The sequence below is a fragment of the Anomaloglossus baeobatrachus genome, chromosome 7 (assembly GCF_048569485.1).
Source record: "Anomaloglossus baeobatrachus isolate aAnoBae1 chromosome 7, aAnoBae1.hap1, whole genome shotgun sequence".
NCBI lineage: Eukaryota > Metazoa > Chordata > Amphibia > Anura > Aromobatidae > Anomaloglossus > Anomaloglossus baeobatrachus.
In genome coordinates, this window is record NC_134359.1 from 185,302,082 (window position 1) to 185,325,405 (window position 23,324).

The following is a 23,324-nucleotide window of genomic DNA, read 5'->3' on the forward strand; positions in this document are numbered from 1 at the left end:
AAATATTCCGTCAGGGCAAGAAGAGGCTCGGTCTGAGGGGGAGGGGAGTGCAAACACAACAATTGATGATGACGTTCTAGATCCCACCTACTGTCAACCCCCAGTCAGGCACTCGAGGAGGTCAACAGAGGCGGTGGAGGAGGATGCAACCGACGACGAAGTTACCTTGCGCCTTCCTGGACAGAGTCGGAGCACTGGTAGCACGTCTACAACTGCATCCTCAGCCACCACTCTGCCTATGAGCATTATTCGGGGTGGATCAACAGGTCGCATGGCCTCTAAGCCTTGCCTAGCCTGGTCCTTTTTTCACATCGAAAAAGATCGCCCAACTCATGTGATATGTAACATTTGTCATGATTCTGTTAGTAGAGGTCAAAACCTCAGCAGTTTGACAACTTCTTCCATGAATCGTCACATGACTAAATATCATAAGTCCCGGTGGGAAGCTCACCGTGCTGCAATGCGGCCTAGTGGAGCGAACCATCCACCGCCCGCCCCTTCCACTGCATCCGCGCGCTCTTCATCTTCTAGGACTGTGGGGACAGCTGCCACACCTGTTTTTCCACGCAAAACTTCCACCACTGTAACCGCAACAGGCAGTTTGCTTGTAAGGTCGTCAGTTGGTTTGGAAGGGGAAACAAGTGAGTGTGTACAGCTCTCTCAGACATCGATAGCACCAACGTTGGATGAAGGCAACATCATGTCTCCGCCTGCACTTTCCTCACAAACCTGCATTTTTCAAGGGACACCCTACTCAACACCGTCTACACACAGCAGCCAGATCTCTGTCCCTCAGATGTGGTCAAATAAAAGGCCACTTCCTCCGACCCATGACAAAGCTAAGAGGTTGACTCTATCCCTCTGTAAGCTGTTGGCTACCGAAATGCTGCCTTTCCGCCTAGTGGACACACAGGATTTTAGAGACCTTATGTCTGTCGCTGTGCCCCAGTACCAGATGCCTAGTCGCCACTACTTCTCTAAGAAAGGTGTGCCCGCGCTACACCAGCATGTCGCACACAACATCACCGCTTCCTTGAGAAACTCTGTGTGTGAACGGGTGCATTTCACCACCGATACTTGGACCAGTAAGCATGGACAGGGACGTTACATGTCGCTGACTGGGCACTGGGTAACTATGGTGATAGATGGTGAAGGGTCTGCTGCACAAGTCTTGCCGTCCCCACGACTTGTGTGTCAATCCTCTGTCTGTCCAAGTTCCGCCACTGCTTCTGCATCCTCCACCTCATCTGGGTCCTCCACCTCCGCCCCAAGCCTGCCTGGTCAGGCCACCAGCGTTCTCACTGCGCAGAAGGAATCACGCACCCCTCATTACTATGCTGGCAGCAGAGCGCAACGGCATCAGGCGGTCTTTAGCTTGACATGTCTTGGTAATAAGAGTCACACAGCTGAGGAGTTGTGGTCAGCTTTGCGGTCCGAGTTTAATAAATGGTTGTCTCCACTCAAACTGCAGCCTGGTAAGGCCGTGTGCGACAATGCTGCAAACCTGGGTGCGGCACTTCGCCTGGGCAAGGTGACACACGTACCTTGTATGGCTCACGTGTTGAACCTTGTCGTGCAGCAATTTTTAACACACTATCCCGGCCTAGATGGCCTTCTGAACAGGGCACGAAAACTGTCAGCTCACTTCCGCCGTTCAAGCGCCGCAGCAGAGCGACTTGCATCGCTCCAGAAGTCTTTCGGCCTGCCGGTTCATCGCCTGAAATGCGATGTGGCGACACGCTGGAATTCAACTCTCCACATGTTACAGCGACTGTGGCAGCACCGCAGAGCCCTGGTGCAATACGTCATGACGTATAGCCTGGGCCAACGAGATGCAGAGGTGGGGCAGATCACCCTGATGGAGTGGTCTCAGATCAAGGACCTATGCACCCTTCTGCACAGTTTCGACATGGCGACAAATATGTTTAGCTCTGACAATGCCATTATCAGCATGACGATTCCAGTCATTTACATGCTGGAGCACACGCTAAACACTATTCGGAGTCAGGGGGTGGGACAACATGAAGGGGAGGAACTACAGGAGGATTCATATGCGCAAGGGACAACAACATCACGAAGGTCCAGACGTTCATCATCACCAACGCAGCAGGCATGGGACCATGGGGGACAGGGATCGACAAGGGCGCATAGTAGCAGGCGAAATGTTGAGCAAGGTGCAGGAGAACATGAAGAAATGGAGGACGAACTGTCCATGGACATGGAAGACTCAGCGGATGAGGGAGACCTTGGTCAAATTTCAGTTGAAAGAGGTTGGGGTCAGATGTCAGAGGAAGAAAGAACGGGTAGCACCTCTATGCCACAAACACAGCATGGACTTGGTCCGCATGGCTGCGCAAGACACATGAGTGCCTTTTTGTTGCACTACCTCCAACATGACAGTCGTATTGTCAAAATTAGAAGTGATGATGACTACTGGATTGCCACACTATTAGATCCCCGGTACAAGTCCAAATTTTGTGACATAATTCCAGCCATAGAAAGGGACGCACGTATGCAGGAGTATCAGCAGAAGCTGTTACTAGATCTTAGCTCGGCTTTTCCACCAAACAACCGTGCAGGTGCAGGGAGTGAATCTCCCAGTTGTAACTTGACAAACATGGGACGGTCTCGTCATCTTCAACAGTCTACCCGTACCAGTAGGACCTTTTCTGGTGCCGGTAACAGCAATTTTATGGAATCTTTTCATAATTTTTTTAGACCCTCTTTTGCAAGGCCACCAGAGACAACAAGTCTGACACATAGTCAACGGCTGGAGAGGATGATACAGGAGTATCTCCAAATGAACATCGATGCCATGACTGTGCAACTGGAGCCTTGCTCCTTTTGGGCTTCAAACCTACAAAAATGGCCAGAGCTCGCAACTTACGCCTTGGAGATTTTGTCGTGTCCAGCTGCCAGCGTTGTCTCTGAACGTGTATTCAGTGCTGCTGGGTGTGTGCTGACAGATAAGCGCACGCGTCTGTCCAGTGACAATGTGGACAGACTGACGTTCATCAAAATGAACAAGTCATGGATCCAGAAGGAATTTACTACCCCTGTGTCATCCTGGGGAGAGTAAATGCTTGTGGATTTGGAATGTGCTTGATGCAAATCAAAACATCCTGTTTGCAACTAGGGCCCAAGTGCTGCCACTGATGGGGTGGGTGTCTGTGTGGCCCAATTTTTGGAAAAAAGGGAGACTCCGCTTGGAGTAACCCTTGCTTGCTGTGTTTTTAAAAGAAGCCAAGATGAACAGAGCTGGGATCAGGAAAGACTTTGCTACCTACCCCGGTGTCATCCTGTGGACGGCTAAGAATAGCGTATTTTTGAATGTGCTTGATGCAAATCAAAACATCCTGTTTGCAACTAGGGCCCAAGTGCTGCCACTGATGGGGTGGGTGTCTGTGTGGCCCAATTTTTGGAAAAAAGGGAGACTCCGCTTGGAGTAACCCTTGCTTGCTGTGTTTTTAAAAGAAGCCAAGATGAACAGAGCTGGGATCAGGAAAGACTTTGCTACCTACCCCGGTGTCATCCTGGGGACGGCTAAGAATAGCGTATTTTTGAATGTGCTTGATGCAAATCAAAACATCCTGTTTGCAACTAGGGCCCAAGTGCTGCCACTGATGGGGTGGGTGTCTGTGTGGCCCAATTTTTGGAAAAAAGGGAGACTCCGCTTGGAGTAACCCTTGCTTGCTGTGTTTTTAAAAGAAGCCAAGATGAACAGAGCTGGGATCAGGAAAGACTTTGCTACCTACCCCGGTGTCATCCTGGGGACGGCTAAGAATAGCGTATTTTTGAATGTGCTTGATGCAAATCAAAACATCCTGTTTGCAACTAGGGCCCAAGTGCTGCCACTGATGGGGTGGGTGTCTGTGTGGCCCAATTTTTGGAAAAAAGGGAGACTCCGCTTGGAGTAACCCTTGCTTGCTGTGTTTTTAAAAGAAGCCAAGATGAACAGAGCTGGGATCAGGAAAGACTTTGCTACCTACCCCGGTGTCATCCTGGGGACGGCTAAGAATAGCGTATTTTTGAATGTGCTTGATGCAAATCAAAACATCCTGTTTGCAACTAGGGCCCAAGTGCTGCCACTGATGGGGTGGGTGTCTGTGTGGCCCAATTTTTGGAAAAAAGGGAGACTCCGCTTGGAGTAACCCTTGCTTGCTGTGTTTTTAAAAGAAGCCAAGATGAACAGAGCTGGGATCAGGAAAGACTTTGCTACCTACCCCGGTGTCATCCTGGGGACGGATAAGAATGGCGTATTTTTGAATGTGCTTGATGCAAATCTAGCTGTGAAGTGTACAACTGGGGCACAACTGCTGCCACTGAATGGGTGGGTGTGTGTGGGGCCCAATTTTTGGAAAAAAGGGGAGACTCCGCTTGGAGTAACCCTTGCTTACATTGTTTTTAAAAGAAGCCAAGATGAACAAGTCATGGGTCAGCAAAGACTTTGCTACCTACCCCAGTGTCATCCTGGGGACGGCTAAGAATAGCGTATTTTTGAATGTGCTTGATGCAAATCAAAACATCCTGTTTGCAACTAGGGCCCAAGTGCTGCCACTGATGGGGTGGGTGTCTGTGTGGCCCAATTTTTGGAAAAAAGGGAGACTCCGCTTGGAGTAACCCTTGCTTGCTGTGTTTTTAAAAGAAGCCAAGATGAACAGAGCTGGGATCAGGAAAGACTTTGCTACCTACCCCGGTGTCATCCTGGGGACGGTTAAGAATAGCGTATTTTTGAATGTGCTTGATGCAAATCTAGCTGTGAAGTGTACAACTGGGGCACAACTGCTGCCACTGAAGGGGTGGGTGTGTGTGGGGCCCAATTTTTGGAAAAAAGGGAGACTCCGCTTGGAGTAACCCTTGCTTACATTGTTTTTAAAAGAAGCCAAGATGAACAAGTCATGGGTCAGCAAAGACTTTGCTACCTACCCCAGTGTCATCCTGGGGACGGCTAAGAATAGCGTATTTTTGAATGTGCTTGATGCAAATCAAAACATCCTGTTTGCAACTAGGGCCCAAGTGCTGCCACTGATGGGGTGGGTGTCTGTGTGGCCCAATTTTTGGAAAAAAGGGAGACTCCGCTTGGAGTAACCCTTGCTTGCTGTGTTTTTAAAAGAAGCCAAGATGAACAGAGCTGGGATCAGGAAAGACTTTGCTACCTACCCCGGTGTCATCCTGTGGACGGCTAAGAATAGCGTATTTTTGAATGTGCTTGATGCAAATCAAAACATCCTGTTTGCAACTAGGGCCCAAGTGCTGCCACTGATGGGGTGGGTGTCTGTGTGGCCCAATTTTTGGAAAAAAGGGAGACTCCGCTTGGAGTAACCCTTGCTTACATTGTTTTTAAAAGAAGCCAAGATGAACAAGTCATGGGTCAGCAAAGACTTTGCTACCTACCCCGGTGTCATCCTGGGGACGGCTAAGAATAGCGTATTTTTGAATGTGCTTGATGCAAATCAAAACATCCTGTTTGCAACTAGGGCCCAAGTGCTGCCACTGATGTGGTGGGTGTCTGTGTGGCCCAATTTTTGGAAAAAAGGGAGACTCCGCTTGGAGTAACCCTTGCTTGCTGTGTTTTTAAAAGAAGCCAAGATGAACAGAGCTGGGATCAGGAAAGACTTTGCTACCTACCCCGGTGTCATCCTGGGGACGGATAAGAATGGCGTATTTTTGAATGTGCTTGATGCAAATCTAGCTGTGAAGTGTACAACTGGGGCACAACTGCTGCCACTGAATGGGTGGGTGTGTGTGGGGCCCAATTTTTGGAAAAAAGGGGAGACTCCGCTTGGAGTAACCCTTGCTTACATTGTTTTTAAAAGAAGCCAAGATGAACAAGTCATGGGTCAGCAAAGACTTTGCTACCTACCCCAGTGTCATCCTGGGGACGGCTAAGAATAGCGTATTTTTGAATGTGCTTGATGCAAATCAAAACATCCTGTTTGCAACTAGGGCCCAAGTGCTGCCACTGATGGGGTGGGTGTCTGTGTGGCCCAATTTTTGGAAAAAAGGGAGACTCCGCTTGGAGTAACCCTTGCTTGCTGTGTTTTTAAAAGAAGCCAAGATGAACAGAGCTGGGATCAGGAAAGACTTTGCTACCTACCCCGGTGTCATCCTGGGGACGGCTAAGAATAGCGTATTTTTGAATGTGCTTGATGCAAATCAAAACATCCTGTTTGCAACTAGGGCCCAAGTGCTGCCACTGATGGGGTGGGTGTCTGTGTGGCCCAATTTTTGGAAAAAAGGGAGACTCCGCTTGGAGTAACCCTTGCTTGCTGTGTTTTTAAAAGAAGCCAAGATGAACAGAGCTGGGATCAGGAAAGACTTTGCTACCTACCCCGGTGTCATCCTGGGGACGGTTAAGAATAGCGTATTTTTGAATGTGCTTGATGCAAATCTAGCTGTGAAGTGTACAACTGGGGCCCAAGTGCTGCCACTGAAGGGGTGGGTGTGTGTGGGGCCCAATTTTTGGAAAAAAGGGAGACTCCGCTTGGAGTAACCCTTGCTTGCTGTGTTTTTAAAAGAAGCCAAGATGAACAGAGCTGGGATCAGGAAAGACTTTGCTACCTACCCCGGTGTCATCCTGGGGACGGATAAGAATGGCGTATTTTTGAATGTGCTTGATGCAAATCTAGCTGTGAAGTGTACAACTGGGGCACAACTGCTGCCACTGAAGGGGTGGGTGTGTGGGGCCCAATTTTTGGAAAAAAGGGAGACTCCGCTTGGAGTCACCTTGCGGTGTTTTACATGACTTTAGAAGGGCGTGCCATGCCTATATCTGTGTGTCCTCCTCTTTTTCCTTGTCCAGCTGTTTTGTTTTCGCATGAGTACATGTCCTTGTCACTTTCCCATGTGTTTGTGTTGTGTTGTGAGTTGTTTGTCACCTTTTGGACACCTTTGAGGGTGTTTTCTAGGTGTTTTACTGTGTTTGTGATTGCCTGCCATTGTTTCCTATGGGCTCGAGTTCGGTTCGTCGAACGTTCGACGAGCCGAACTCGAGCCAGACCCCCCGTTCGGCGAACCGCCTCGAGCCGAACCGGGACCGGTTCGCTCATCTCTAGTGCAGAATGATGCTCAACTTGTCTCCTCAGAATTCCTTGTAGGTGTTTGATTGGGTTGAGATCAGGAGACAAACTTGGCCACTGAATCACTTTCACCCTGTTCTTCTTCATAAATGTAACAGATGTGTATTTTGGATCATTGTCATGTTGGAAAGTCCATGTCTACCAAGGGCAAGGGTGATAAAGCTACTGCCACCATGTTTCACTATAGGCACCATTTTTCTTTGTACTCCTCACCATTGTGACACCATACAGTTCTTAAGACATCAAATTCCAAAAATCTTTTATCTTGGTCTCATCACCCCAGAGTATGGTGCCTGATGCCTATAGTGAACCGTGGTGGAAGTGTCCTTTATTGGGGCTGCATGAGTGCTCCTTTTGTCTTGCAGCTACATTTCATTGATGGTATAATGAATTCCCCAATGTACTGCTCTATATTGAAACAAAAGATGCTGCCATCAGCCCATGCCCTTGGTAGACATGTACTTTTCCAAAATGACAATGATCCAAAACACACATCTGTTGCATTTCTGAAGAACAGGGTGAAAGTGATTCAGTGGAGAAGTCTGTCTCCTGATCTCAGCCTAGCATCCGGGCTCTAAAAAAGGTCGTTCTTGAAAAATGGAAATAGACAGGTGTTGCAATATGTTGTCAACATGTTTATTCAATGCCTAGAAGACTTGTTTCTGTCCTTAAAAATCATGGTGGACATACAAAATAAAAGACGTATTAGTTTTGATGTGGGGTATATTCAATTTTGCATCATCTAATTTGAGTAAAATCTGAAGATTTTGTAATGAACGTTATAGTATAAACCTTACTTTTCTGTTATGAACTAGAAGGTGGCCCGATTCTAACGCATCGGGTATTCTAGAATTTACGTATTGTGTAGCTAATGTATGATTTTTGTTATAAATATATATATATAGATGTTGTTGTGTGTAGTTACCAAGTGTTTGTGTAGGGCGCTGTAAATGTTCTGGGTGTTGTCTGGGTGGGGGGTGTGTGAGAGCGGTGTTGTATGTGTGTTGCGTTGTGTGTGTTGCGTTGTTTGTGGAGCGCTGTGTGTCTGCAGCGTTCTGTGTGTGTGGTGCTGTGTGTGTTGCGCGGTTTGTGTGGGTGTGAAGTGCGTGTGTGTGTGTTTTGGGGGGAGGTATGTTTTGTGCAGTGTGTGTGTTGCGCGGTATGTGCGTATATTTATGTATGCCGCGGTGTTTGTGTGTTGGGTGTTGTGTGTGCGGCGTTGTCTGTGTGTGTGTGGGGGTGTCTGTGTAGGGTGGTGTTTGTGGTTCCCAGTGTGTGTGTGTGGTGTGTTGTGCGGTGCGCGTGTGGCGGTGTGTGTGTGTGTTTTGGGGGGAGGTGTGCATCCCCATCGTGCTCCATCCCCCATGCTGCGCACCCCCATCGTGCTCCTTCCCCCATGCTGCGCACCCCCCATCGTGCTCCTTCCCCCATGCTGCGCATCCCCATCGTGCTCCATCCCCCATGCTGCGCACCCCCCATCGTGCTCCATCCCCCATGCTGCGCACCCCCCATCGTGCTCCATCCCCCATGCTGCGCACCCCTCATCGTGCTCCATCCCCCATGCTGCGCATCCCTCATCGTGCTCCATCCCCCATGCTGCGCACCTCCCATCGTGTTCCATCCCCCATGCTGCGCACCCATCGTGCTCCATCCCCCATGCTGCGCACCCCCCATCGTGCTTCATCTTCCATGCTGTGCACCCCCATCGTGCTTCATCCCCCATGCTGCGCACCCCCCATCGTGCTCCTTCCCCCATGCTGCGCACCCCTCATCGTGCTCCATCCGACATGCTGCGCACTACCCATCGTGCTCTATCCCCCATGCTGCACACCCCCCATCGTGCTCCATTTTCCATGCTGCACACCCCCCATCATGCTCCATCCTCCATGCTGCGCACCCCCATCGTGCTCCATCCCCAATGCTGCGCACCCCTCATCGTGCTCCATCCCCCATGCTGCATACCCCTCATCGTGTTCCATCCCCCATGCTGCGCACCTCCCATCGTGTTCCATCCCCCATGCTGCGCACCACCCATCGTGCTCCATCCCCCATGCTGCGCACCCCCCATCGTGCTTCATCCCCTATGCTGCGCAGCCCCCATCGTGCTTCATCCCCCATGTTGTGCACCTCCCATCGTGCTCCAACCCCCATGCTGCGCACCCCCTATCGTGCTCCATCCCCCATGCTGCGCACCCCCTATCGTGCTCCATCCCCCATGCTGCGCACCCCCCATCGTGCTCCATCCGACATGCTGCGCACCCCCCATCGTGCTCCATCCGACATGCTGCGCACCCCCCATCGTGCTCCATCCCCCATGCTGCGCACCCCCCATCGTGCTCCATCCTCCATGCTTCACCCCCCCCATTGTGCTTCATCCCCCATGCTGCGCACCCCAACATCATGCTCCATCCCCCATGCTGCGCACCCCCTATTGTACTCCATCCCCCTTGCTGTGCACCCCCCATCGTGCTCCATCCGACATGCTGCGCACCCCCATCATGCTCCATCCCCCATGCTGCACACCCCCATTGTGCTCCATCCACCATGCTGCACAGCCCCATCGTGGTCCATCCTCCATGCTGCGCACCCCCCATCGTGCTCCATCCCCCATGCTGCGCACCCCCCATCGTGCTCCATCTCCCATGCTGCACACCCCCCATCGTGCTCCATCCTCCATGCTGCACCCCCCCATCGTGCTCCATCTTCCATGCTGCGCACCCCCCATCGTGCTCCATCCCCCATGCTGCGCACCCCTCATCGTGCTCCATCCCCCATGCTGCGTACCCCTCATCGTGCTCCATCCCCCATTCTGCGCACCTCCCATCATGTTCCATCCCCCATGCTGCGCACCCCCCATCGTGCTCCATCCCCCATGCTGCGTACCCCTCATCGTGCTCCATCCTTCATGCTGCACACCTCCTATCGTGTTCCATCCCCCATGCTGCGCACCCTCCATCATGCTCCATTCCCCATGCTGCGCACCCCCCATCGTGCTCCATCCCCCATGCTGCACACCCCCCATCGTGCTCCATCCTCCATGCTGCACCCCCCCCATTGTGCTCCATCCTCCATGCTGCGCACCCCCCATCGTGCTCCATCCCCCATGCTGCGCACCCCCCATCGTGCTCTATCTCCCATGCTGCACACCCCCCATCATGCTCCATCCCCCATGCTGCGCACCCCCCATCGTGCTACATCTCCCATGCTGCGCACCCCCCATCGTGCTCTATCCTCCATGCTGCACACCCCCCATCGTGCTCCATCCTCCATGCTGCACACCCCCCATCGTGCTCCATCCCCCATGCTGGGGCCGCCGGGGGCGGGTCCGAGCGTGGCAACATGTGCCAGGGGCGGGGCTGAGCGGGCGAGGCGTCAGCGTATGCCGGCTCCCTGCACATGTGTTCCGGGAGCCGGTGTACGCTGTAGCGGGCGATGCGTGCGGAGGGCCGGGGCGAGCGGCTAATCCATGCGGGGGGCGGGGCCAGGCCGAGGCGAGCGGCCAATCCGTGGGGGGGCGGGTTAAGGCCAAGCCCAGCAGCCAATCTGACAGTTGTCACTGTAACGACACTGTCACGGTGACACAATGTCACGGTGACACAATTTTGGAGCAAGACAGACAGACAGACAGAATAAGGCAATTATATATATATAGATTACGCTGCTGACATAGGAACCACACTGCCTACTATTAAAAGACAGTTATGGTCAAAAAGGGGTTAATTAGTGAATTAAAAAAGATGCACTGAGACAATAAAAAAATGCATGTATCCTTTACAGATAAATTTTAAAAAGAGAAAATTAAAATTTAAGATAGGCGATAAATGAATGATTGCTGAAAATCCCACCGCTGTAACCACCACCAGTCACAAGCATGAGGCCCAGTGTTGCTCAATGGTGTTATGATCACACATGTGCAGTATTGCTCCTTTCATTGCCTAATGCCTATGGCACTGACCAGGAAGTCCAGTGCTTGGCATGGAGTGATAATGTGCATGTGAGTGCACATTGAGGAAACAGCATCCCCTATTCCCTTGGCTGCTAAGGGGCCCGGAGGTTGGATCTCTAGTGACCATACATTTATCACCCAGCCTTTGGAAAAATGAAGAATGTTATTAGTGGCCAGCTCCTTTAAGACTGGCATGCAACATTTCTTGCGGTGTATAATTTGCATCTAGGATATTAGATATGTGACTGTTGATGTGAAAGAATGTTTGTTTTCACACGTTCTTCATGACAATGTCACCTCAGACTTTACACCTGTAACTATAGAAATCGTACATCAGCATGGAGGTAATATATGTAATGTATGCCGCCTTCCCACACAAGGGGCTGAACAGTTTGGCTGAATCTCCCCTCAAAATATTTTTACAATAAAACTTGTAAAGCCAAATAGGTTGACCATGATTATGAAGGCAGCGATTTAACATCTTCATTATTCCCCTTTGCTTTCAGGGTTTGCTTTCCTGTGGCGCCTGGGCTTGTTTTGATGAATTTAACAGAATAGATTTAGAAGTGCTATCAGTGGTCGCACAGCAGATCCTTACAATTCAAAGAGGTACCTATTCTTATACCTATGTCGTAACCTATGCGGTAACAGTGCAAAAATATTCCTAGGGATTCACTCACATTAGGCAGCAGGTAGGGTAAGCACAACAGGCAATGTCTCTGATCCAACAAGAGGAGGTTTGCCTTCATGAACTTTCAGCAGACGCCAAACAAAGAAAGCAACCTTTCCGCCCCACGAGAGTTAATAGAAAAAAATACAGTCCATACAACTGCTTAAAGGGAATCTGTCACCAGGTTTTTGCACCCGCATCGGAGAGCAGCATAATGTAGAGGCAGGGACCTTGATTCCAGTGATGTGTCACCTACTGAGCTGTTTCCTGTCATTTTGATGAAATCAATGTTTTTTCTTCTGCAGATCTAGCAGTTATACAGAGCTCATGAATATGCTGGACTACCTGCAGCACGACAAGTAATCCTCTAATAATAATCTACTGCAGATTAAACAGTGATTTATCAAAACTACACTAAACAGCCCAGTAAGTGACACATCGCTGGAATCAGGATCTCTGCCCCTACATTATGCTGCGCTCAGATTAGGTGGAAAACAGTTGGTGACAGATTCACTTTAAATCCGTGTCTCAGCCTCGGTCAGAAGCTCGCTCACACAGGAGGTTTACCCCCCACCTGACACAGTTAAACAGGGGTCTTTTCACTGTAATCCAGACCCCAGTCTTTCACCCCTGCAGCAATCCAGGCCCTTCCCTAGCCCACTATGGTCAGTAACAGATGGCACTCACCAGCTTCCAGCAGAATGTGCACATTGCACTCTGCTCAATCCCTCAGCACACTGAACAGCCTGCAGAACTTGGATTTAACCCAGTCCTCCCTGGCTTCGCTACATATTGTAGAACGATTATCAATCTTTAATAATTTGTTTATTTTCAGGCATCAATACAGGATCAGATCTATTGGTATTTGAGGGTACAGAGCTAAAACTGAACCCCACATGTGCAGTCTTCATTACTATGAATCCTGGCTATGCTGGACGTTCAGAGCTGCCAGACAACCTTAAGGTATCACCCATATTTTGCTCTTGACGTTAAGACTGTGTGGAAAGTAACATATGTGATTAGGAAATAAGTAGAGATCAGAGAATCTTTTCTAATTCAAATTTGTCAGGTTTGCCTAATGTTTTTATATCATTTGATTTGTGGTGAATAACAAATACTTGCCCTGGGAAGATACTGTATCTATAACTCTTTAAGGTCTCCTAGCACTTTATCCAACCCATTTCTAGCTCTTTAATAAGAACACAGTCTATGTATATCAAGGTGACCTCAAAATATGGAGTATGGATAAATAGACAGTAATTATTTTTCATTTCTGTGCTATTAGTGATGAGCGACTGTAATCGTTACTATTCGCTACTCATTTGGATAGTACGGCATTCGGGGTACTCGTTATATTGCAAGTTTTTGTGTACTCGCCTCACTATAATCGTATGTCCCGCCCAGCCGTTTGGCACCTGATTTGCAGCCGCTAAACATGCTGGGCTTCTTAACCAATCACAGTAATTCTGCAGCCATCTTGGTTGTGGCATTACTATGATTTGCTGGCATCTATAAAAGGTCTATAAAAGCCCTTCCGCTGCCATTGTGCACACATTTCATCTGGAGCCAGCGTTGTCACTATAGGGACGGAGCGGACAGTTGCTAGGGAGAGTGTTAGGCCTCGTAATAACACAAAATCCCATTTCAGGGCTACGTGCAGTGTATAGGTCAGTGTAGTATAGGGAGGGACAGATTTTCAAGCAGGAACAGAGTTTAAAGGAGGAAGTCACTACCTCCATAGTACTGTCCAGAATACAATAGCTCTTTTAAGAGCTGAAACCATTGAACAAGGTCACAGCAGCTAGGGAAAGGTTGTGGATTAGGTAGGGAATCGGGACCTGTTTCCACAATATTTAAGGGTTCACAGCCTGGCTTGTGGCATCCACATCAGCCACATTAATACGTTGCTAATGGTCTTTGTAAATACAAAGCAGTACTCTAACATTTAGTGCTGCCTGATACACTAAACGCACTAGTCCTGTTTCCACAATATTTAGGGGTTTACAGCCTGGCTTGTGGCATCCGCATCAGCCACATTAATACTTTGTTAGTGGCCTTTACAAATACAAAGCACTAATTTAGCATTTAGTGCTGCCTGATACACTAAACACACCGATCCTGTTTCCACAATATTTAGGGGTTCACAGCCTGGCTTGTGGCATCCACGTAAGCCAAATTAATATGTTACTAGCAGGTTTGCCAAATACAAAGCAGTGCTACTAGTATTTTGTGCTGCCTGATATACTAAATGCACCGGTCCTGTCGCCACAATATTTAGGCGTTTACAGGCTGGCTTGTGCAATCCACATCAGCCACATTAATACTTTGCTAGTGGGCTTGCAAATACAAAGCAGTACTACTAGCATTTTTTGCTGACTGATACACTAAATGGACATCTCCTTATACGCCTTGGAGGTACTGGCCTGCCCGGCTGCTAGTGTGATGTCAGTGTGTTTTCAGCTGGGCCAGAGGTGGTCCAGTAACATATGTTTTAGAGGGACTGCTGTTACTTATACATTTGGGTGGCCCCTCCCTCATTGAGACTCAGATAGTAGAGTACATATTCCATGGCAGTTAACAATGCGCCCATTGTAGCGTTGGGCTTTACCCTCCTCCATGTCATTCTGCAGCTTTCAGTTCACGTTTTCAGTGGGCCATCAGTTGTTCATCAACAGTTATTGTAAATTGCATATGTATCCCCTATCGAATATGTATTCCATATCTCAGTCACAATGTAAGACAACCAATGACAAGGGTCTCCAATGATAAATATTAGTTTGGTAGGACTACTGCCTTGGTTTGCCCAGTGTACAATGTGCATTATTAACAAAAATTAGCCCTATGGGCTGAGTCATAGTTGAGATAGGAAGAAAACGGCTTTATATGGGAAGGGGTGGATGTTAACAGCAGTAGTCAAAATCAACATTTTGGGGGAATTTAGTTTGGCTTGCTTTCATCTGGAGGGATTACAAACTGTGGAGAAATCCAGTCCTTGTTGAATTTAATCAGAATAAGCCTGTCTTCATTTTCTGTGGAGAGGCTTGTGCACCTATCAGTGATGATGGCCCCAACAGAACTGAAAACACGCTCTGACATCACACTTGCAGCCGGGCAAGCCAGCACCTCCAAGGTGTATAAGGAGAGGTCGGGCCAAGTGTTCAGCTTGGATACCCAATAATTAAAGGGAACTGAAACGTCAGAAAGGACGCAGGTATGGTCATTAAGTACGCCTTGACCATGTTGTGCAACTTCTCCCTCCTTGGCATTGTTACAGGCACAGATAGCCCTGGCTGATGTGCTGGTTTATTGAAAATGGCCCAGTTTGCGCACATTTTCCCCTCACCTATGTTGAACCTGTTGCTCGTGTCTATCCCCATTAATCCTTGGTGTTGAAAACAGTCGGTAACTCTTCCGCCAGCGTTGTCTGAGGGTGATGTTTTCAGCAACTGATCTACAATGACCCTCTTGAAGCATTCCATTGTGCAACCCTTTGGTGACTCCAAAAGGAAAGAAGGAAATTTCTCCTTGTATCATCAGTCCAGAACTGTGGCTAACCAGTATAGGTTATTGGATAAAATGTGTATCACGTGAGGATCTTGCCACAGACACTTACACATGAACTGTGCCATGTGGGCCAAGCTGCAAACAGGCAAAGGTTCTGTGTACCCACTAGGAAGAACAATACCCATCCTCTCCTCACGCTGACTCACCTCCTCCTCCTCCTTTCCAGCCCATCTATGCTAGACAGACATGAAGCTGGGGTTGAGAGTCCCCTGTGTAGCATTGCTGTGTAGGATTGGGAGTACCCTCAGTAGCACAGAAAAAAAAGTCCTCTCCCTCCTCATCCTTCTCATCATCACCCATGTTGCCTCAGAATATTGGCTGGGCTGGGTAGTATCACCCATTGGGAAATCTGGCTCCATAGCCACATGCTGGGCACTCAAAGCTTACTCTTTGAGATTGTGCAGTGATTGTTTCAACAGACACAGCAGCAGGATGGTTAAGCAGATAATTCCCTGATCGCAGCTCAAAAGCTTGGAGCAGTACTCAAAGTTCTCAAGAACCTCACAAATGTCAGCAATCCACACCCACTCAACAGTTGTTATGTGTGGTGGCTGACTCTCAGTCTGACGGGCATGTTGAAGCTGGTATTCAGTTACTGCTCTCTGCTGCTCACTAATCCTCGCCAAGATATATGTAGAGTTCAACCGTGTAGGTAGGTCGCACATGAGTATGTTACTTGGCAAATTCAAGCGCTTTCGCAGTGCTGTAAGACCATCAAAAGTAGTAGAGGAATGGTGGAAATAGGCGCTAATAAGCACCTTTTCAAGTGAACATGAGCTTACAAGTTGCATGTACACCAACTCATACTCCGGCTTACTTTTTGTTGTTTTTTTTTTGTTTTTTTACCTTGTCAAGTAGGTAAAGGGCTCACAGTCTACAGGGAATGGGTGATGGTACAATAGGTGAGGACAGAGTTGGTTGCGCAGTGGTGTACTGGACTGGGGGTTATTGTAGGTTGTAGGCTTGTTGGAAGAGATGGGTATGTTTTGAGAAATTTCTGAACAAATAGGTTCAGCACGTGACACATGCATGGAATGTGTACCAGCTTGCTGACCTTTAAAACCGCCATCAGGTTACGCCCATTATCGCAGACGACCAAACTGGGTTGGAGGTGCAGCGGGAGAGACACTGAACGGTCTGTTCTTTTATACTTTGCCACAGCTCTGCTGCAGTGTGTGGCTTCTGACCTAAGCAGATCAGCTTCAGCAGAAAGTATTGCCGCTCTGCCGATACGCTGCTGTGCAGCTCCCAGCTTGGCAGTGATGAGGAGGGTAATTCAGCAGAGGATGAGGAGGAGGAGGGGAGACAGGAAGTGGCATATGATGAGGCGGAAACCCTGATAGAAATTGTCCCCACTATTTTTGGCATGGGTAGGATGTATGGTGTTCCAGTTTGCGACTTTTTTTCCCAGCCTCCACTAGGTTCACCCAGTTTGCCATGACAGATATTTATTGTCCCTGTCCACAACAACTTGTCCACATGTCTGTTGTTAAGTGGACCTTCCCAATTACAGTGTTGATCAGAGCACGGTTGAGATTCTTTAACACGTGTTGAGATTCTTTAACACGTGCTTGTGTAACGCTGGGATGGCACACCAGGCAAACTAGTGGCGGCTGGGAACACTGTATCATGGGGTAGCTACAGCCAAGAGATCACAGAAACACTGTGTTCCCAGAAGCCTAAATGACAACATCTCCACGGCTCGCAATTTGGCAATGTATGAGTTTAGGTTTTATGCCTGTGGGTGCGTTGCTGGGTATTTACGCTCCCTTTCCAAGATCTCAGGCATAGACAACTGTAAGCTTCGCTGGGACAAGAAAGTGTATGTTGCTGATGTTTTCTGTGTCTGTGTAATCGCTTTTTATGCAAATCAAAAAAGGTCCGTGGAGCCTCTGTTAGGAGTCTCGACACAGAAAATAGCCAGATATCCCTCCGGGAAGGACCTAGCGAAGGAGTGGCTCTTTTTAGGAGACCACCATAACCACCATATTAAGTGACCTTTTTTTGTCAATATCCAACTCTTTGACAAGTTTAGATATGACAAGGGAAATACCAAGGCCAGGTATCCATCCACAGACAGCTGTTTCGGGGTATTGCTCCTCATCAGTGTGGAGTACAATTCTGGCTAGGTGGGAGCAATGCCTAGTCTCGACACAGAAAATAGCCAGATATCCCTCCGAGAAGGACCCAGCCAAGGAGTGGTTATGGTGGTCTCCTAAAAAGAGCCACTCCGTGGCTAGGTCCTTCCCGGAGGGATATCTGGCTATTTTCTGTGTTGAGACTCCTAACAAAGGCTCCACGGACCTTTTTTGCTTTGTATACTTCCCAAGAAGGCAATGCACCTAGGATTTCACTGTGTTGAGCGCCTTTGCTGGCTGCCAGCAGTGATTTCTCTGCCTGGTCTCCCCGAGATCAGTGATTGTTTTGTCTTGCTGGTCTACTATTCATTGCTCCCACTTAGCCAGAATCCTACTGCACACTGATGAGGGGCAATACCCCAAAACAGCTGCCTGTGGATGAATACCTGGCCTTAGTATTTCCCTTGTCATATCTTTAAACTCGTCAAAGAGTTGGATATTGACAAAAAGAGCCACTTAATATGGTGGTTATGGTGGTCTCCTAAAAAGAGACACTCCTTGGCTAGGTCCTTCCTGGTGGGATATCTGGCTATTTTCTGTGTCGAGACTCCTAACAGAGGCTCCATAGACCTTGTTTGATTTGCATACTTCCCAAGGGGCAATGCACCTAGGATTTCACTGTGTTGAGCGCCTTTGCTTGCTGCCAGCAGTGTTTTTTCTGGCTGGTCTCCTGAGATCACTGATTTGATTTTGTCTCAACTTGATATGGCAGATGCTACAGAGTACAATGTTTTGGTGACACACTTTAACCCAAAAAATATTGTGGAAAAAGTACCGTTGAGTACTTTCTACCAGGCAGCCCAAAATGGTAGTAGTACTGCTTTGTATCTGGCAAGCCCACTAACAACATACTAATTTAGCTGATTTGGACGGCACAAGCCATGCTTTGACCTCCTACAATGGGCGCATTGTAAACTGCGATGGAATATGTATTCCACACTATCTGAGTCTCAATGAGGGAGGGACCACCTAAATATATAAGTAACAGCAGTCCCTCCCAAACGTATGTTACTGGGCCACCTCTGGGTGCTCACCAAAATCACGTTTCCTGACACCTGCAGGCCCTCTGAAAACTTGAACTGAGGGCCAAAGAATGACATGGAGGGAGACGAGGAGGGTAAACCCCAATGCTACAATGGGCGCATTGTAAACTGCTATGAAATATATATTCCACACTATCTGAGTCTCAGTGAGGGAGGCACCGCCCAAATGTATAAGTAAAAGCAGTCCCTCCCAAATGTATGTTACTGGGCCACCTCTGGGTGCTCACCAAACTCAGGTTTCCTGAGACCTGCACGCCCTCTGAAAACTTGAATTGAGGGCCGCAAAATGACATGGAGGAAAAGGAGGAAGAGGGTAAAGTCCAGCGCTACAATGGGCGAATTTTAAACTGCTATGGAATATGCATTCCACACTATCTGAGTCTCAATGAGGGAGGAACTGCCCAAATGTATTAGTGAGGGCAGTACCTCCCAAACGTATGTTACTGGGCTACCTCTGGCTGCTCACCAAACTCAGGTTTCCTGACACCTGCAGGCCCTCTGAAAACTTTAATTGAGGGCTGCAGAATGTCGTTGAGGGGGAGGGTAAAGCTTACCGTCACAATGAGCACATTGTAAACTGCTGTGGAATATGTATTCCACTATCTGAGTCTCAATGAGGGAGGGACCGCCCAAATGTATAAGTAACAGCAGTCCCTCCAAAACGTACGTTACTGGACCACTTGAGGCCCCTCAGGTCAAAGATCAACATATCAATGGGCATGTTCTAGCTGGCCTGGGGGCTGGTGCTGGGCAATAGCTAACTAGAAATTATGTATGACAGAGGGACCTACAAAATGTATAAGTCAGGACCTTCCCAATTGTAAAGGTAAAAAAAAAAGCCAAAACACTACATGTAAACAAACACTAAAAGGGATATTTTTTTATTTAACCTATATACAAGTGATCATGCAGGAAAAACTTTTTTAACCTTTTTGGACTGCAAAATGCAATTTAGGTTACGTTTGGTAGGTGTTCTTGTGCATCTGTAAAAGTGGTGTACTACTGTGACATCCTTATTCCCAGAAACCATATGTGAGTCAGAAATGCATGCAGCCATATTCTCCAAGCTCTCCCCATTCAGTTTTATCACTTTCCCATCCATTTCAGCCTTTCCTCAGGCCCCCAGATCTTTTTGTTGGGTCCAGCCTAAAATGACTTGCATTTCCCATTGACTTGCATTGTACTCACTATTGAGAGCGAATACGCGAGTATTATAAAGCACTCGTTACGAGTATATTGATTATGAATATTACAGTATTCGCTCATCTCTATGTGCTATCACACTCCATCTGTAATGTCTAAGCAGTGTTTATGGTATCCTCTACCTATCTCTATTGTTAATCTGTTAGTTGTGACCTCCTCACACAGTCCAGATTCTGTAGCATTCCCTGCCTTTGCTTTTATACAGGCTATGATAGTTGCTTTTAATTGGCTGTGCTATACCATATGATGTAATGACTACAAGGCATTATAAAGAAACCAGACCAGCTTTTGTCCGCTAAGTTACTGTAGCATTGGTTATTATTGTTTTCTGTACTTACGGTAACTAATAAGTAGAGACGCAGTATTGATTTTTTTTTTAACATATGTCAAATGTTTGCATTATTAATTTTTTGTATATTTTACAACCAGGCTCTTTTCCGAACAGTTGCCATGATGGTACCTGATTATGCTATGATTGCCGAAATAGTCTTATACTCTTGTGGCTTTGTCACAGCCCGTCCATTATCAGTGAAAATTGTGGCAACATATCGTTTATGTTCTGAGCAACTGTCTTCCCAGCATCATTATGACTATGGAATGAGAGCTGTTAAATCAGTCCTGACGGCAGCAGGAAACCTAAAGGTACTGATAAGTGTGAATGAAAATGTTTTAGCATGTTTCAAATGCTTGATAATGTACAGTTTAAATGTTATATGATACCTCTTCTTGAAAACATTATATACAAATAGACAATTTTTGCACTGTATAAAGATGCATAAAATAGTCAGCTTCTTTTCCAGTTCCAAGAACAGGATTCAGTCCCGATAAGCCAATATGTTGGTATAATACATTCAATAATAATTTGTTGGAATGTCTCCCATTCCAAAGATATTCCTTACATTGCTTAGTGAAAATAAAAATAGAGGATTTATTTATAGTCCCAAACGGATTTACTGTAAACTTACATGTAACTGCATACAGGGTCGGACTGGGGTGTCTGGGGCCTACCAGGGGAAATAACTCTAGGGGCCCACCATCCTACAGCTACATGCAAATATCTATTAGCTGATATGCCCGTTATAGTGGAGCACTGACTGTAAAGCACAGGCGGCTCCTGCACATCTCCTGTGCACACACAATAACTGATGTATAATTACAGTAGTTTGCAGTAATGCGATCTTTGGTGACAAGTTATCACCGATCCACAGGTTTGGTAGGTGATAACTTATTGATCGGTGGAACCAGACCAGTGGAAACCGCACCAATCAAAGAATGAGGAATTTTTATCCCTGACAGGGTACTTATATGCCCATTATACAATGCAGCGGCAGGTGGGATGTGTGACCGCAGCTCCATTCATCCTCTGTGGGGTGGGATGTGTGACCGCAGCTCCATTCATCCTCTGTGGTGTAGGATGTGTGACCGCAGCTCCATTCATCCTCTGTGGGGTGGGATGTGTGACCACAGCTTTATCCATCCTCTGTGGAGCAGTCAGATAATAACAAGCGCAGCGCTCACAGCCACTGAGGGAATGAATGGATCAGGGGTCGAGTCGGACATGAGCTCCAGTGTAATGGGGTATAGAAGCTGCACATTTTGCAGATCAGTGCAGGTCCCAGCAATCAGACCCCAACAGAGGAATAAGTTATCACATACTTATTCACACTTGTTCACACTTTCAGTATTTGGTCAGTATCTTACATCAGTATTTGTAGCCAAAATGAGTAGTGGGTGAAAAATGCAGAAGCGGTGCCCGTCTTTCTATTATACTTTTCCTCTCATTTTACTGATTTTACAATTCCTCGTTTTGGCTTCAAATACTGAGGTAAAAAACTCACCAAATACTGTGTGCATGTGGCCTTAGTAAAGGAGATTACTTGTTTTCGCTGGAGAACCTCTGTAAGTACATAGTTGTTGCAGTGTAATAATCATAGGACAGCGAGGGGTTAAACATTCAAATATTTAAACTATTGGAAATAAAGACTCTTCCCGATATTGATAGAGAGAAAAAGTGACCTCCAGACAGAACGCAATCCACGATACCAAGACCACCACATAGAAGGGGGAAATACCGCCACACCGTGACCAGACAACATATTACCACCACATAGTGACCGGATACAATCACATACAAGAGAGTAATACCGCCACACCATGACCAGATAACATATTACCAATACATAGTGATCAAACATAACCACAAGACAGTAATGCCGCCACACCATAATTAGACCACATAGTAATCAAATATTACCACATACAAGGGAGAAATACCACGACACTATGACCAGACTACCAAATAATACTACATACAAGAGACAAATACCACCAAATGATGAGAAGACCACATATTACTACTACACAATGACGAATATTACATTAAATGATCATGAATAAAAACCACAATACTAATAACATTAAGATTACCATCAGTGCCATTATACACAGGAGCTCTGTATATAGTGTCAGTGTACAGGTAATACAGTGATCACAGATGACTTTATAAACAGGAGATCTGTATATAGGTAACGGGCCCCCCCATCCCTGTGCCATGTAGCAATGGTCCCCCCATCCATGTGCAGTGTAGAAATGGTCACCCCCATCCTTGTGCAGTGTAGCAATGGTCCCCCCCATCCTTGTGCACTGTATGAATGGGCTCCCCATCCTTTAGTAAAATCCTCATTCCTGTCCCCTTCCTGACCCCTATTACGCTGTTGTTCACACACACACGTTAGGCTAAGTTCACAGACTGCGTTTTTTGACGCTGCGTTTTTGTGGGGTTTTTTGAGGCAAAAAACACAAAAAAAGCTGCAAAGAACACATGCGTTTTTGCTCATTGCGTTTTTTTATCAGTGAACAATGCCATTAAAGATTGTTGGAAAAAAAAAGGTCTGATGTCATTTCCTTCTTCAATATGTTCATCATTCTCCATTAGTGTATGCAGGAGAACAGACAGCTGCAAAACTACAAGGCTCAGCATGCTCCATCCAGGACTGTATGCTGGAGGGAGAGGCAGAGGGAGCAGAACTACAAGGCTCAGCATGCTCCATTCACTAGTGTATGCAGGAGAGCAGACAGCAGCTGCAGAACTACAAGTCTCAGCATGCTGCATCCAGGACTGTATGCAGGAGTTTTTTGCCCCCCCCCAAAAAAATGACGTGGGCTTCGCCATATTTTTGTATGCTAGCCAGGTACAGCAGGCAGCTACGGGCTGCCCCCAACCTCCAGTTGCCTATTTGTACCAGGCTGGGAACCAAAAATTTAGGGAAGCCCTTTTTTTTTTTTTTTTTTTTATTTCATGAATTTCATGAAATTAAAAAAAAAAATGACATGGGCTTCGCCCAATTTTTGAGTCCAGCCAGGTACAACTAGGCAGCTGGGGATTGGAATCCGTAGTGCAGAGTGCCCAAGCTTTCTGGGCACCCCTGCTGCGAATTGCAGTCCGCAGCCGCCCCAGAAAATGGCGCTTTCATAGAAGCGCCATCTTCTGGCGCTGTATCCAACTCTTCCAGCTGCCCTGATGACGGGTGGCTCGCTGGGTAATAATGGGTTAGGGCTAGCTGTATATTATCAGCTGGCCCTAAGCCCGAAATTCATGGTGTCACGCCAATATTAGACATGGCCACCATGAATTTCTAGTAAAGATAAAAAAAAACAAAAAAAACACAACACACAGAAAAT

At 47.4% G+C, this 23,324-nt stretch overlaps 1 protein-coding gene across 1 annotated transcript in view; it reads left to right on the forward strand.

Moving 5' to 3' along the window:
* DNAH7 (dynein axonemal heavy chain 7) overlaps window positions 1-23,324 on the forward strand; it is an 880,767-nt gene that overhangs the window by 320,953 nt on the left and 536,490 nt on the right. Inside the window, exons 25-27 of the mRNA XM_075317837.1 lie at window positions 11,532-11,634; window positions 12,531-12,658; window positions 20,073-20,285. Of these exons, the coding sequence (XP_075173952.1) occupies window positions 11,532-11,634; window positions 12,531-12,658; window positions 20,073-20,285 (444 nt within the window). The remainder of the gene's footprint in view (window positions 1-11,531; window positions 11,635-12,530; window positions 12,659-20,072; window positions 20,286-23,324) is intronic.